At 45.6% G+C, this 16,941-nt stretch overlaps 1 protein-coding gene across 4 annotated transcripts in view; it reads left to right on the top strand.

Annotated features, from left to right (window-relative positions):
* LOC141094204 (uncharacterized) overlaps nt 1-16,941 on the top strand; it is a 228,984-nt gene that overhangs the window by 23,982 nt on the left and 188,061 nt on the right. The window contains exons 2-5 of one of the 4 annotated variants that reach the window (XM_073579989.1): nt 1,605-1,784; nt 1,868-1,991; nt 2,075-2,172; nt 2,371-2,461. The exons of 2 other annotated variants lie outside the window; for them this stretch is intronic. In XM_073579989.1, coding sequence (XP_073436090.1) covers nt 1,605-1,784; nt 1,868-1,991; nt 2,075-2,172; nt 2,371-2,461 — 493 coding nt within the window. The remainder of the gene's footprint in view (nt 1-1,604; nt 1,785-1,867; nt 1,992-2,074; nt 2,173-2,370; nt 2,462-16,941) is intronic. One more of the 4 variants, XM_073579984.1, reaches the window with a different exon arrangement.

Here is a 16,941-nt window from a genome sequence, read left to right as displayed (position 1 = left end):
GTAACTATTAAACAATTAGTGTTAGTAGCTATGCAATTTAACAGTAGAGGGAATAACAACAGGTTTAAAATAAACAAGAAAGTCTTTCACTAGTTAACGTTAGTGTCCTTTTCACAAAGGTGGTGTGCCCAGTCTTGGGATTCACCACTTGAGTTCTCACTCAAAACTCTGGTTCTAGCGGGGATCACCGAGTTTTCCTGCTAGGCTGCAAGTCTCTTCCTGAATTAGTATATGAAAGCCCATTGATCCTTGCACCAACCGGCCCCTTCCCAAAGAGTACTCCTAGTCCCAGCTGACCCCGTTACCGTCAATGATAGCTGGAAGTGACGGCCCTGCTGTTCCTCAATCGCAGGCGTGCCTCTACTGTCGCAGTCTCCATGGGTCTTCTTGCCTTGACCATTGGCGGATGTCTCTCAGGCTCAAAGCAGAGAGGACTGGGCATCAGCTCTTGACAGGTGTAGTCGGGCCTCGGAGACTTGACCTCAGTACGCAGCTTTTGGCTCTGACCAGTGTAAGCCAGATATTGCCAGACGGTGACCGGCATCTGGGTGGCGTAGACTCCCCTCTGAGGCCTGCCACGCTGGTCTCAGCGGTGTCTCTGGAGCATGTCTGCCCCGCTCCCTTCCCTGGTGCCAAATCTTCTCGTGGATGGGCGCGCAGGTGTAGGATAGGCGAGGGAGTGATCCAACAGGAATGGGGGGTGACCCACTTCTTGCCGCCGACAGACACAAGACTGAGACAGGGGTTATATTCAACAGGTCCGTTTTTATTGGAATTTCACAGTCCTTTTGTTCACAGTCCCGGGTACCTTCACTTCTTGTTTTTACCGTCGTGGCATCCCTTGTGGCTCTTCTCACTGTGGCTGCCCTAGGCCAATCCACCACAGCGCTTCACCATTCCAAGTACACCGTCCATTTGGTAACCCCCAGACCGTCTCCCATCTGCGGCTACTGTCCTCTGGGCCACCCCCCGTGACCGTCTCAACTGTCAGTTCCCCTCTGGAGGCCCTCTGCTGTCTTCCTCTCTACCGCAGAACCTCCTTACTAGTGAGCTGCCCTGGTTGACTGGACTTTCCAGAACCTTCCCTCAGCCTCTTATACTCCCAGTTCTGGTGGCTCCGCCCACTATCACCTGACAGTTAATTCGACCAATGACAGTTATACAGTCACACTCCTACACTCCCCACTGCCCTCTAATGGTCAAACTAGAGCACGGCACCTTTTTCTCTTAATCTCAGCGCTTTTGTACCTACACTGCGCCACCCCTCTGCCTCTTACTACAGGCAGATCTATCCGTCAGTTCAATCTCCCTACACAGGGCTTTTATACCAGGGAAGTCTTTCCTGTGGGTCACCTGATCCAGTCAAGCAAACAATGTCACTCACCCTGCAAACTTTCCAACATACTTTCATTCCACTTGATTTTGGCTTTCCAGCAGATGGCAGCCTCTCATCATCAATGGTACCTCATGCAAGAGTTCTCCAGATATATCATGGCTTCTTTTTACATTCTTATCTATGGGAATAACAGATGGACAGAACTGGAGAGGTGAGGACTCTGGAAATGTCTGTAGTGAGATTTATTAATGTGTCTCTCCATAACCAGGATTACACAGTGATGAAGAAGACCTCTAGTGATCGCTGTCAGGACCCTGTGTCTGAGGGACGGGGAAGACCCCTGAGCTCAATCACGGGGCCTCCACCTCACCCCCTGAAACATGAGGACATCAATGACAAGAAGATCCTAGAACTCATCTACAAGATGATTGAGCTGCTGACTGGAGAGGTGACACTGCTGGGAATGCTGGGACATTATACAGTAACACTATGAAGGGATCGGGGGGATGACGGTATCATTGTATGTGTCAGGTTCCTATGAGGTGTCAGGATGTCACTGTCTATTTCTCCATGGAGGAGTGGGAGTATTTAGAAGGACACAAAGATGTGTATAAGGACGTCATGATGGAGGTTCCCCAGCCCCTCACATCACCAGGTAATAGACAGGACTAAATACACACGGCCTATAATTATCTGTATGTAAAGAATGAATTCAGTCCCTGTATGTGTTTCCTCCAGCTCTATCCAGTAACAGGACAACACCAGAGAGATGTCCCCGTCCTCTTCTTCCACAGGACTGTAACCAAGAAGATCTCGATGTTCCTCAGGATCATCAGGTAGATGGAGAGAAGGTGCCATGAGATCTCCCCTATGATGTGTAGACGGCTGTGAAGGTCTTGTGCTCAGTCTTGTTTTATCCACCAGTATTATATGGTTTATACTTGTGTAATGAGAGCGGTGGAGATGGCAGGATTAGAGCTGATCATAGATGGGACTTCTCCATCTGTCTGTGACTTTTACAATATTTGTTTCAGGGTGAATATCTGACCCATATTAATACTACAGAGACATATGTGAGGGGTGATGAGCGGTGTAAAGAGGAGATTCCTACATATGACTACCCAGGTTAGTAGTGACCACTAAATGCAGAGAAGTCACAGATTCTACTGTAATTATATGTTGAATTTCTAGCGGCCGTACCGGTTCTGGAAGGACAGTCAAGTGAGAAGCCAGACGGGTTTGAGGTCTACAAGAAATATGTAGACAGATCAGGAAAGGATATAGAAGTAGGGTCCGGTAATAATCTACTCAAAACCGGGTAACAACTTAGCTCTGGTAATAACAGATTGGCTAATTTGACTCTTACACAATGAACTAAGTGACCCTGTGAATTTAGTGCAGCATCTCCACCAGCGCAGCCATGGACTATATTGGGAAGGCTGGTTAGAAAAGTGACAGTGCAGGAGCATGCCAGTACAAGACCATTACAGAGTAGTCATGGTGAGACGTGACATGGCAGCATATGAAGTTCTTCTATAATGAAGATGGAATGATTTTCCCAAACAGGGAGCTTCTTTAAATTAATTATTTCTTATATGGTGTTTTGGAATATGCACACATGTTTTTTGAGAGGTGATAGCCTCCATTTAAAGAACTTATTAGTAAAGGTTAAGTTTTAAAACCACTTCCTGGGCTATAAATAATTTGATTTTGTGGTATTTGTGGTGAATGAGGAGTTAAAATAATTTATTTGGCTAATTCTATGATGCAGAAATGAGCACTTTTTTGAAATGACCATACTGCTAAGAATAAAGACCATTTTCTCCCCTCTACATTTGGCTGCGTGCGGGCACCAGGCAGCATAATAACACTGTTAACCTGCAGATTGACTGCATATTTGCAGGTTAACAACGTTGTTTCTGGTGACCAGTTTAACATAGCACAAAAATGCACCAACAAAAATGCTCACAACCCGGGCGTAGAATGGGTTCAATAGCTAATCCTGGTATATGCTCCCCCAGCCTGGACTATGCTCCCCAGCCTGGTATATACTCCTCTATCCTGGCATATGCTCCCCTAGCCTGGTATTTGCTCCTCCATCCTGGTGTATGCTCCTCCAGCCTGGTTTATGTTTCCCCATCCTGATATACAGTATGCTCCCGTATCCTTGTATATGCTCCTCCAGCCTGGTATATGTTTTTCCACTCATGTTATACAGTATGCTCCCGTATCCTATCCTGGTATATGCTGCCCTAGCCTGGTATATTTTCCCCCATCCTGGTCCCCCAGCCTATTTTATGCTCACCAAGCCTATTATATGCTCCCCCAGCCTGGTATATGCTCCCCCAACCTGGTATATGCTCTCCAGCCTGGTATATGCTCCCCCAGCCTGGTTTATGCTACCCCAACTTAGTATTTGCTCCCCCATCCTGGTAAATGCTCCTCCAGCCTGAAATATGCTCCTCCAACCTGATATATGATCCTGCATCCTGAAATATTCTCCTGCAGCCTGGTATATATGCCTCCAGCATGGAATATGCTCCCCATCCTTGTATATGTCCCTTTAGCCTGGTATATGCTCCCCAAGCCTGGCACATGCTCCTACAGCCTGGTATATGCTCCCCTAGCCTGGTATATGCTGCCCAAGCCTGATATATACTCATCCAGCCTGGTATATGCTCTCCAGCCTTGTATATGCTCCCCCAACCTTGTATATGCTCCCCCAGCATTGTATATGCCCCTCCAGCCTGGTATATGCTCCCCCAGCTTGGTATTTGTCCCATTCTATTATATGCTCCCCCATCCTGCATGCGCTGCTGCTGTTCTAAACATACATACAAAAAAAAATAAACCTTTCCCCGCTCTCCTGCTACATGTTGTCTGAGTTAGGCCGGTTTCACATTAGCGTTTACGGCCGCAGCGTCGGGCTGCGCATGGCTGCCGCTAAGCCCCGCCCCCTGCCGCGCCTCCGGACGCATGACGCTGCATGCATCCTGCGTCCCCTATCTTTAGCACTGGGGACGCAGGCTGTGCGCAGTATGCGCTTGGCGGCGCATGTGTCCTTTTGACGCTGCGCCGACCAGCGCCAAACGCAACAGGTTGCAATTTGGTGTGCTCGGCGCAGCGTCAAAAGGACGCATGCGCCGCCAAACGCATACTGCGCACGGCCTGCGTCCCCAGTGCTAAAGATAGGGGACGCGGGACGCATGCAGCGTCATGCGTCCGTAGGCGGAGCTACTGGCGGAGGCGCGGCAGGGGGGCGGGGCTTAGCGGCGGCCGTGTGCAGCCCGATGCTGCGGCCGTAAACGCTAATGTGAAACTAGCCTTAAATATTTAAATTTTGTTGAAGACACTGTGTGCAAATTTTTCTTCAATAAAATAGCGCGCCATGTGCAGGCGCTGACTCCGGTCCAACACTCCTATTCCAGCCTCGAAGGAGCTCGTGGTATGTCCTCACGTATTTGGTCACCATAAACGCATACCGCAGTCTCCGGTGCCAAACTCCTCCTTCATTTTCGTCCTCCTCCCTGTCACCTCTATTAATGCTGGATGTGTCCTTCTGACTCCAGCCACACTGCGCAGGCGCAGTCTATACTGGCTTTGGACAGACGGACGCATCCGCATTATAGATAGTCATGGCCGAAAGCAAATTTTGACAACTCAGTTCAACTCAATAACGTCAGCGCGATCGCCGTGGGAACAGTTATAACGTTACTCGCACTAATATTAGTGAGTTGAACTGAGTTCATTGGCTCTGAATTCCCATGACCTTTCTGACAGCACCGCGAGTGTGAGATTTCTCATGCTTGTTCTGACATCAGTGCGGTGAAAGGAGTTCACTGTGAGACATTGAGCTGAGCAAGCACACACAGCTCAGTGTCTCTGCTGGATGACATGCTGTACAGTCGCATCATGCAACAATGCAGTCTGGATGTAGCAGAGCTAGATACGTTGCTGGACAAATGGATTATTATCTTGTTGGCTGACAGGTGAAGAATATGGTTTATTATTTTAATTTTGTTACAGGGAACATTGGCTTCAGCGGATTGGGCGATGACGTGACTATGGTTTAATTTAGGTTAGTTAAAGGAGTCTGTGTCATTCTTTCAATTAGAGGACTTTATTCTGGGTGTGTTTTTTTTTAATACAATTTGACTATGGGGTTAGTAATGGGGACGTCTTATAGACGCCTCTCCATTACTAACCTCTGGGCTTGATGTCACCTGACAATAGAAAGGTGCCATCAATCCCACCAACCATCAACCCACTTGCCACCACACCAGGGCAAGTGAGAAGAGCGAGGTTAAGTGCCAGATTTGGTGCATCCTGAGGATGAGCCTTTTCTGGGGTGGCTGAGAGCTGATGTTTTTAGTCTAGGATGGGGCCAATAAACATGACCCCTTCTCAAGTTATTACTATCAGCCCACAGCTGTCTGCCTAGCATTTGCTGGTTATTGTTCCCTTTCCTACATAGAGCATACATTTACGCTGATGTCGGATTCCTTCCCTTTGATGTGGGCTCCGGTGGTGAGCCCACATCTTTCTTGGGACTTGTCAGCTGTTTTTTAACTCCCGCAGCTATTAACCCATTAAATGCCACTGTCAAACGCTGACAGCGGCATTTAACAAGCGCTTCCAGCAATCGAGCCTGAAATCCACCCACTGGTGATCCACATCACTGGTGGGTTGGCATGACAACGGAGGTCTCCTGGAGTGAGTAATTCTACTAAATAGAGGCGAACTGATCATCGCCTCTATGTAGCAGAGCCGATCGGGTTATGGCAGCTTCTAGTCTCCCATGGAGACTATTGAAGCATGCCAAAAGTAAAAAAATGTTTTTAAAAATATAAAAAATATATAAAAGTTCAAATCAACCCCCTTTGCCCCATTCAAAATAAAACAATACAAAAATCAAACATACACATATTTAGTATCGCCGCGTTCAGAATTGCCCGCTCTATCTAATATACAGTATAAAGCTCAAGTGTGTGTATCTATGTATGTGTGTATGTCCGGGATTGGCATCCGCACCGTCGCAGCTACAGCCACAAAATTTGGTACAGTCACACGTCTGGACCCCGAGAGCGTCCTAGGCTATGTTGTGAGGCAAAATTTTAACCCCGCGCGTTCCAATTCACCAAACAATTTTACCCCTATCTACATAATGGGGAAAAAGTGTGTGTGTATCAAGCCCCGCCCCTCGTTATGATGTCATAATGGTTGCCATGGCGACGCTGATGTCATCATAGGTTGCAAGCCCTGCCGCTCATTATGATGTTATAATGGTTGACTATGGGATGGAGGATGTGTGATGGGTATATGGGCACTGGACTATGGGATGGAGGATATGTTTGACGGGTATATGGGCACGGGACTATGAGATGGAGGATATGTATGATGGGTATATGGGCACTTGACTATGGGATAGCAAATATGTATGATGGGTATATGGGCATGGGACTATGGGATGGGGGATGTGTGATGGGTATATGGGCATGGGACTATGGGATGGAGGATGTGTGATGGGTATATGGGCACTCGACTATGGGATGGAGGATATGTATGATGGGTGTATGGACATGGGACTATGGAATGGAGGATGTGTGATGGGTATATGGGCACGGGACTATGGGATGAAGGATAATTATAATTTGCTATAACTAACCACAGTTAGTTACTATGCCCGGGCAGCGCCGGGCTCTTCAGCTAGTCAATAAATAAAATGGAATAACCTGATCGCTGAACGACGTAGCGAGAAAAAAAGTCAAAATGCCAGAATTACGGTTTTTTTTGCCTCCGCGACATTGCATTCAAATGCAATAACTGGCGATTAAAAGATCATATCTGCACCAAAATAGAATCATTAAAACATCAGCTCGGCATGCAAAAAATAAGTCCTCATCCAACCCGAGATCACAAAAAATAGACGGAAGGTCATTTTTAGAGTTTAGTGAACCTAGCAAAAAAGCCAAACAAAAAACAAGTGTGGGATTGCACTTTTTTTGCAATGTCACCGTACTTGGAATTTTTTTCTTGTTTTCTAGTACATGGCATGGTAAAACCAATGGTATCGTTCAAAAGAACAACTCGTCCCGCAAGAAACAAGCCCGCATATGACCATATTGTTGGAAAAATAAAATAGTTATGGCTCTGGGAAGAAGGGGAGTGAAAAACAAAAACGCAAAACTGAAAATACCTCTGAGGGTTAAGGGGTTAATTATTGGGTGACCCTACAATATTTTTTGGAGTGGTCCACCATTATAATAACCAGTAAAGGCTAAGTATACAACTGAGAGCTGATATTAATAGCCTGGGAAGTTCTATGGGTATTACCTCCTTCCCAGGCTATAAACATCAGCCCACAGCTGTCAGCTTTCCCTCTGCTGGTTATAGAATCATAGAATCGTAGAGTTGGAAGGGACCTCCTGGGCCATCTGGTCCAACCCCCTGCTCAAAGCAGGATTCGCTAAATCATCCCAGTCAGATGTCTGTCCAGCCTCTGTTTGAAGACTTCCATTGAAGGAGAACTCACCACTTCTCGTGGCAGCCTGTTCCACTCATTGATCACTCTAACTGTCAAAAAGTTTTTTCTAATATCTAATCTGTGTCTCCTCCCATTCAGTTTCATCCCATTGCTTCTAGTCTTTCCTTGTGCAAATGAGAATAAAGTTGATCCTTCTACAATGTGACAGCCCTTTAGATGTTTGTAGACAGTTATTAAGTCTCCTCTCAGTCTTCTCTTTTGCAAACTAAACATTCCCAAATCCTGCAACCTTTCCTCATAAGACAGGGTTTGCAGACCGGTCACCATTCTGGTCGCTCTTTTCTGAACTTGCTCCAGTTTGTTGATGTCTTTTTTAAAATGTGGTGCCCAAAACTGGACACAATATTCCAGATGAGGTCTGACCAAAGAGGAGTAGAGGGAAATAATGACTTCACGTGATCTAGACTGTATGCTTCTGTTAATACATCCTAGAATTGCATTTGCCTTTTTTCCTGCTGCATCACACTGTTGACTCATATTCAGTCTGTGATCTATTAGTATACCCAAGTCTTTTTCACATGTGCTGGTGCTTAGCCCTATTCCTCCCATTCTGTATATGCTTTTTTCATTTTTATTGCCCAGATGTAGTACTTTGTTGCTGCGCACTTCTCCAGTTTATTTATATCTTTTTGAATCCTCTCTCTCTCTTCTCTAGTATTAGCTATCCCTCCTAGCTTTGTGTCATCAGCAAACTTAATGAGTTTACCCTCAATTCCTTCATCTAAATCGTTGATAAAGATGTTGAACAATACAGGGCCCAGGACAGAGCCCTGTGGTACCCCACTTGAGACATTCTTCCAACTGGATGTGCAGCCATTTATGACCACTCTTTGGGCCCACTAAGCCAGTTATGAATCCACCTAACAGTTGCCTTGTCCATTCCATACTTAGTCATTTTTTCAATAAGGATTGTATGAGAGACTTTGTCAAATGCTTTGCTGAAGTCAAGATATACTATATCTACAGCATTTCCTTGATCCACCCAATCAGTGATTCCATCATAGAAGGAAATTAAGTTAGTCTGACATGACTTACTAGTTACAAACCCATGCTGACTCTGTTTAATCACTTCATTCTTATCCAGGTACTGACATACATGTTGTTTAATAATTTGTTCAAAGATCTTTCCTGGTATAGAAGTCAGACTCACCAGCCTATAGTTGCCTGGGTCCACCTTCTTCCCCTTTTTGAAGATAGGAACAACATTTGCTCTTCTCCAGTCTTCTGGCACTTCTCCTGTTCTCCAAGAATTTTCAAAGATTATGGAGAGGGGTTCAAAAATGTCTTCTGCTATCTCCTTCAGTACTCTGGGGTGTAATTCATCTGGACCTGGAGACTTGAATTCATTTAGGTTAGCTAAGTGTTTCCTCACTATCTTTCTGTTTATAGATATCCTGAATTCTTCTACTCCCTTAATAGGACAGTGAATAACGGTTGATGTTACATTTCCTTTCTGAGAGAAAACAGATGCAAAATAGGAATTTAAAAGTTCAGCCTTCTCAACATCCTGTCTTACCATTTCATCATTTTCATCCTGTAAAAATCCTATAGCATCTTTGACTTTTCTTTTACTTTTGACAAATCCCCAAAATCCTTTATTATTGCTTTTGACATCTCTTGCAAGCCTCAATTCATTGTCAGCTTTAATTAATCTGATTTGTGCCCTGCAGGTTCTGCAGACAGCATTATATTCTTCTTTAGATATGCCTCCCTCTTTCCATTTTATAAACATTTTTTTCTTCCTTTTTAGCATGTGCTTAAGTTCTGTGTTCATCCATCCTGGTTTCCTTAAATGCTTCCTATTCTTCCCTCTTTTCGGAATTGTTAACAACTGCTTTGAGAATTTCATTTTTCAAGATTTCCCATCCTTCCTGGACATTTTTGTCCTTAAGGATATCCAGCCATTGGATCCCTCCAATTCTCTTTCTGAATCCCTTAAAATCTGCCTTTCTGAAATCTAACCTTGACGTCTGAGTCTTCACAGGTCTTCCGCCTCTAGTTATCCAAAATTCTAAAATTGCATGGTCGCTGCCTCCTAGGGTCCCAGCCACTTTTACCTCCTCAACCATTTCCTCCCTGTTTATAACGATTAGATCCAAGGTAGCAGTTCCCCTTATTTTCTCCCCTACCTTTTGGAAGATAAAGTTGTCAGCAAGAGAGGATAAGAATTTCCTTGACCTGTTAGTTTTGCCTGAGAGAGATTCCCAACAAATGTCTGGATAGTTGAAATCTCCCATGACAACTATGTCATATTTTTTGGAGAACTTGGCCATTTGATGCATAAAGAGTTCATCCATATCTTCAGCTTGCACAGGCGGCCTGTAGTAAATGCCTACAATGGTGTCCTTTCCATTGTTCTGTCCTTGTATTCTTACCCAAACAGTTTCCACAGAACTCCCAGTCTCTGAAGCTTCAATCTCTGTGCAGATATACCCGTTTCTAACATACAATGCGACACCCCCTCCTCGTTTATCAAGTCTGTTTCTTGCAAATAAGTTGTATCCTTCTAGTCTTGTATTCAAATCATGTGTATTGTCCCACCAAGTTTCAGTGATTCCAATGACATCATATTTCTTTTCCTGTGTTAGTAGTTCCAATTCTCCTTGTTTGTTGCCCATGCTTTGTGCATTAGTATAGAAACATTTTAGTTTGTGATTGGTTTCTCTTTCTCCAATATTTTTATTAATTAGATTCTTTTGTCTTTGTTCTTCCTTTCCACTTCTAATAGAAGTTAAGCCCATGCAATTTTTTCCAAAAAATAATCATTTAATTAAATACATGTAGAGTAAACTGCACACACATTGTACTAATTATACCTGTGACTGACATCTTTATATCGATATATTCTATGTGTATATACTTATGTAATCTAGCTGTTCTATGTGTTCTATTATGCCGGGTCCAGCTGTGATTTTACTGTACGTGGCAGATGAATTTTCAGCTTTTCATCAATCAATCTATATATGTATGTGTATGTGTTTATATATTTTATATATATATATATATATATATATATATATTGTAGGGATTGTACTCAATCAGGTGCAATGGGTGGCAATCAGGAGGCACGTTCCTTTTAAAGTTAACGGGGTTTATTGCTTCACAAACCCACAAAACAGAACAAAAGAAATAGCCTTTAGCTCAGGCAAAACAAAGTACAAGTGTCCAGTACTTCAGGCTCGGTTCTGGAACCTTAAGACACCGAGGAGGCTTCCCCCTCCCTACATACAGCCCTGTGTTATGCAGTAGCCTACATTATATAGGAACCCATCACCTGACTAGTCAAGGCCATCTGACTGAGGGTGGTACACTGAAATCCTCAACTGGGAGATTTGCAGGACCTTGCACAACTCCCTCATCACCTTGCTCATAAAATGTGTCCCCTGGTCAGTCAGGATCTCCTTCAGCAAACCTGTCCGGGAAAACACATGGACCAACTCGTGGGCTATACTCTTCGTGGAGGAATTTCTCAGGGTAATTACCTCAGGATAGCGTGTGGCATAGTTCAGGATGACTAATATATACTGATGGCCCTGGGCTAATTTAACTAGGGGACCGACCAAGTCCACGTCAATTCGCTCAAATGGCACTTCAATAATAATAATAATCTTTATTTTCATATAGCGCTAACATATTCCGCAGCACTTTACTGTTTGCACACATAATGGGCAATGGCACAAGGGGGCTCTGGAAGTGAGAGGTGGGGCAGTAAACTGATATGTAGGGCAGTGCATGCAATAGTTTACTATTTCCCGGTGACAACCAGGCCAATAGAATTTCTGCACAATCTGTTCCTGCATTTTTTCCACCCCAAGGTGCCCCCCCTAGATGTGTGAATGGCCCATGTCCAACACTTTTCATCTATAGGGGCCTGGTACTATCAACTGCTCTACCAACTCCTCCTTATTTTCATGACCCGGTATAACAACTTCCCACTCATCATAAAATAATGAAATCTTGTGTCAGCCCCGGCTCCTGTGCAACCCCATTAATGACGGTAACATTGTTGAAGGCTTCCCTCAGAGTTGGGTCCCTATGTTGGGCAGTCCCAAAATTCTCACCGGTCATCCATAACTCCGGAATGTCAGATGCAGGGGACACTTCCTCCTCATCCCCTACAAGGATGCAAAAAGGAAACCTGTCTTCCTCTTGTTGTGGAGATACCTTATTAGGGTTCATTGGTTCCCTACTCTTGCTAGTGACCTCAGAACCCTTTCCTCACAGATCCCAAAACAAACAGAAATCTCGGCCTATAATTATAGGATGCAACAAGTCCCGAACGACGCCGACTTCATGGGACTCTGTGCCATGCGCCATTTCAATGTCCACTCTGGCTATAGGGTAGTCCTTTGCATCACCATGTATGCATCGAACGCAGACCTTTTTTCCCAGGAGTAGGTTGAGAGGAAAAGTGGCACTCACAAGGGTCACCAAGCTCCCAGAGTCTAGCAGTGCCATTACTGCTCGACCATTCACCTTCACGGGACATCCTTGAGGCCCCTCGTTAGGTGGAGAGTTCACACTGCAGGCTGGATATGCATAGTATTAACAATGGCATCCCATGCTGCAGTCCATCTGCTCGGTGGTCTGGGGACAACGGCCAGCTATATGTCCTGACCCATGGCACCTCCAGCAAATAACATCACCCGTAGGGACCTTGGGCACCACCTCCCCTGCCCCTTTTTACTTTTCTGGGACTCCGCCCCTGCTGGGACCCCCAATACGGAATGGGCTGCCTCCCCAAGGAGTCTTCCATCCCCTGGTATCTCTCGACCAGTCCGACCAGTTCATCGGCATTTGCTCTCACTCATAGTGCCTCAGCCCAGGAACACATGGTACTGCAGTACCGTGTGTTCCTGGGCTGAGGCACTATGGGTGAGATCAAATTGTGCTTTTTTGATGTTTTTATTACTTGTTAGGGGTTGTGCTGAACAATACATCAGGATAATGGGAATACTGGAGGTTCTCTTACATTGAAAGTATCTAGCCAGCAATTGCAAGTGGCACCCCAAGTATTCTATTGTATTATTTTAATCAGCTTTCTATTTGCGCCCCCACCTCGCATATTAATGTCTGGACAAATGGTATTTTTGTGTGTTTACCTTCTGTCCTTATGGTTAAGACCCTCTTTCACATATTATTGAGTGTATTACATATACTGAATTGCTGTTCTGTTTAATAAACTTGTATATGGTTTTCATACAAGACATTTGTGGACATTTGCTCTGTGTTTATCAGGTGTTTATAGATTGTACAAAAGTGTCCTATGGGGGATATATTGGTCCTTATCATGATATGGTGGACGTCCCCCTTTCTATATAAGTGCTATATGAGTTTTGTTCAGACTTTGTTGTTACATGTCTAGCACCAATGTAGGGATTGTACTCGTTCAGGTGCAATGGGTGGCAATCAGGAGGCACGTTCCTTTTAAAGTTCACGGGGTTTATTGCTTCACAAACCCACAAAACAGAACAGAACAAAAGAAATAGCCTTAAGCTCAGGCAAAACAAAGTACAAGTGTCCAGTACTTCAGGCTCGACCTGGAACCTCAACACACACAGAAGGCATCCCCCTCCCCACATACAGCCCTGTGTTAAGCAGTAGCCTACATTAAATAGGTATAACCACACCCAGGAACCCATCACCTGACTAGTCACGTGACTGTGACATCACCGCAGGTCCTCAAACACATATAGAGGTACGGTGACGTCCCTTAGTGCTTATGTGCACTAAAGAAAACACTCCGGGCTACATCACAGAGACAAGCTATCTCTGTGATTTTATATATACATATATATACAGTTAAGTCCATATATATTTGGACAGAGACAACATTTTTCTAATTTTGGTTCTAGACATTACCACAATGAATTTTAAACAAAACAATTCAGATGCAGTTGAAGTTCAGACTTTCAGCTTTCATTTGAGGGTATCCACATTATAATTGGATGAAGGGTTTAGGAGTTTCAGCTCCTTAACATGTGCCACCCTGTTTTTAAAGGGACCAAAAGTAATTGGACAATTGAGCATGGGAGCTGTGTGCACTGACGAGAGTCAGATGAACTGTGCAGGCATAACTGCAGTTGAGAATAAACTGTGGGTTAGGTCTGTGATGTATAACATGGCCTACAGTAGTTTATGATTGCACAATAAACCAGGACTGAACTTGTTTAAATGAAGAAACGGCTGCTGTGCATTTGAATATCACTGCCATGTGAGTGTTCCCCAACCCGCTTAGTGATCGCTATGTCACGTGGTGGAGAATGCTAGGGGCATTCTTGTAGCCTTGTTGCTAGGGGCAATGGACGAGGCCTACAAACCTGGTTGCTGGGGGCAACGGAGAAGGTGCACGTTTTCTCGATTCTGCAGCAGTGCAGCCTGGTTACTGGGAGCAAGATACCACTGCAACAGCACTTGAGGAAGCAGGCATCTGGCTGTGGCTCAGTGGGGCCACAAAGTGTAATGCTTCTGGCAGTAACTCGGTGGGGTTAACAAGGTCATCAACACCCTCAACCCATGTTGACTGGGGCTTAGAGGAGCATGCCAGGACCAAGAACGAACGCAGCAGGAGCCGTGCAAGATGCCAGGTGTGGATCAGTGTGCATTGCCAGGAGGTCCAGTGACAGCTGTGGGAGGCGAAGCAGCCATGTGCGAAGTGGTTTGCAGTGATGCTTTCAATGAGCTCTAGCACTCCGTGATCCATGGGCATTCGCTGGAGTCCCAAATGGGGGCGGTATCCCAAAAGGGGTAGTTGCCCAAAAGGGGGCAGAGTCCCAAAAGGGGGTGGGTAGTTGCCCAAAAGGGGGTGGTTGCTCATAAGGGGGCGGAATCCCAAAAGGGGTTAATTGCCTAAAAAAGGGTGGTGACCCTAGTTGGGCTGCACCCAATGTATTTGAGATACCCAAAAGGGTCACCTGCATCCATGGGGACAATAAAGACTATCCGGTGTCCAGGTTAATTCTCGAGATGGTCATTGACATTGCAACCCATGATGTTGCGGTAGTCACAAACTTATCCTATTTGTTGATAGTAGTCTGGGACTCTAGGCTGTTCCCAGATTTGTGGGAGAAGGATGCTCCTCTACAGCAGGAGAATAAAGGGCTCTATGCTGCTGGGGTTGGGTACATTATGGTACTTACACCTCCTAACATTGACGGTTCAGACGTATGGGTGACGAGAGGAAGATATGCATCTGCCTAACTTAATGACCTGACGTCACCTGAAGTGTGACACAGTGTGACTGGTTGTGGTGTGGTGGCTAAAAAGAGTGGAGCTGACACCAAGTTAGAGAGCAACTTGAGGGTTCACCATACTGTGGAGTGTGACACAGACTCCGTGGGTGACTGTGACTCTAAGAAAGAAAGGGAGTCCAGTAAGGAAGGGCCCAACGAGGATGGCAAATCCTCCCATCGCTGAAGGAACAAGTGCCATAAAGAAAAGGTCCAAGTGTCTCTTGCTGATAATGGAAGGTCGTGTGCTTCTAATTCTTATGGGAGTTCTCTTCCAGACACTGAAGAGATCAGGAAGGAAGGTGACGTGTCTTTACCAGTAGCAACCGCTGAGCCTGGAGACCAAAACAGCACCATGAATGAAGAGTTGAAGGGAGCGAAAACCTTTGAAGGTGACACTGCTGAGACCCAAGAGCGGGCTGAAGCTGACACTGTTGAGACCCATGAGAAGTCTGAACCTGCCGTTGCTGAGACCCAGGTGAAGACCGAGAGTGCAGAAGTGGAAGAAGCCACAGAAGAAGTAAGGCTTGAAGCAGATACCTCCTCGAGTGATGGAAGCTCAACCAATCCAGAGGATGGAAGAAGCAAGCTAAGGAGGTTAAAGGAGCAGTTGAAGCACGAAGAGCTTCAGAGACAGGCTGCTAAGTGCCGACTGAGTATGCTGGAGAGAGAGATGTCCGAGCTCAGAGGTCACCTGGCAGAAAAGCAGTTGGTTAATATGGCAGCCCTGAAGAAAATAGCGCGGCAGGTGTCTGTCCTGGCCAGCCGACTCGAAGAGATGGAAGTCAGGAGAGAGCCGATGTCGGAAACTGAGCCAGGCGATCATCTCCGTGCAGTGGAGAAGGGGGAGACTCCCTTGTTCAAGTGCCTTGTATAGGTTCCGGAAGACCTGAGGGAAGAGTGTGCCAGAGAGTCAGTACATGACTATTTTAAGTAGGCAGTAGAAGCAGTAGGGTGTACTGGTCCCCAGAAGTTAAACGGCTGGTGATTCTGTCCACGTCTGAAGTCACAGTGGATTGAGAGGCTATCCTGAGGGACATGCACTGGAGGTGTGTTCACATGAAGCGGTTGATCCGGTGGAAGAATGAGGAAGCCGCTAGGTGGCTTCAGCTTATGTGAAAAGCTCGGAATCTACTGGAAGATGTTGTCTAGGTGCCTAGTACTTTGCTGAGAGAAGTCATCGGGACAAACGGATGACTCAAGCAGGAGATGGTAGATAAGACCAGAGTGATGTAAAAGAGAATTCTCGATAATAACAAAGACCAGATACCCAGGGAAGTGGGTATGGTTCCGTTCGTCATGGTAGGGACAGGGGAGAATCTTGGCAATATGCGAATACTCTTCATGTATAGGGTGGCTCACCTCAAAGAAGTACGGCAGTTAAGGTTGGAAAGAGCTAGAATTGAGAGTCAGCGTTGCTCCCAGAGATAGAAGCCATCTTTAAAGCATGGTACCCAACGACGTGGAGGTCCTCCCAGTAATGGATGGGCCACAGCAGAAGATAGAGACAGGTGATGCAATGGGTCTCTAGGCGATAGAGAAATGTGCCATCTGAGTTTTTCAGGATAGGCGGTAGGGAATTCCCTGTTAAGCCCATGCTGAGGGTCTTAGACAAGAGACCTGATAGTATATGCGACAATACCAAGTCAGTCCTGTAAATATGGAGAAAGGTGAATCACAGTGCTGTATTGACCGCTGAGAGCTGGAAAGGTCTATCCAAGTCATGACTCGTTGGTGACAGGGACAGATGATAAATCTCTTAAGGACCAGGTGATGTTGAGGGATCAGGTTCTAGAGGCTAATGCTTTTAGTAGGTGGAAAGGGTCCCCTCG

This window comes from Dendrobates tinctorius, unplaced genomic scaffold (genome assembly GCF_039654945.1).
Source record: "Dendrobates tinctorius isolate UK_male_01 unplaced genomic scaffold, ASM3965494v1 ptg000063l, whole genome shotgun sequence".
Lineage (NCBI taxonomy): Eukaryota > Metazoa > Chordata > Amphibia > Anura > Dendrobatidae > Dendrobates > Dendrobates tinctorius.
This window is presented reverse-complemented; position numbering and strand designations above follow the sequence as displayed.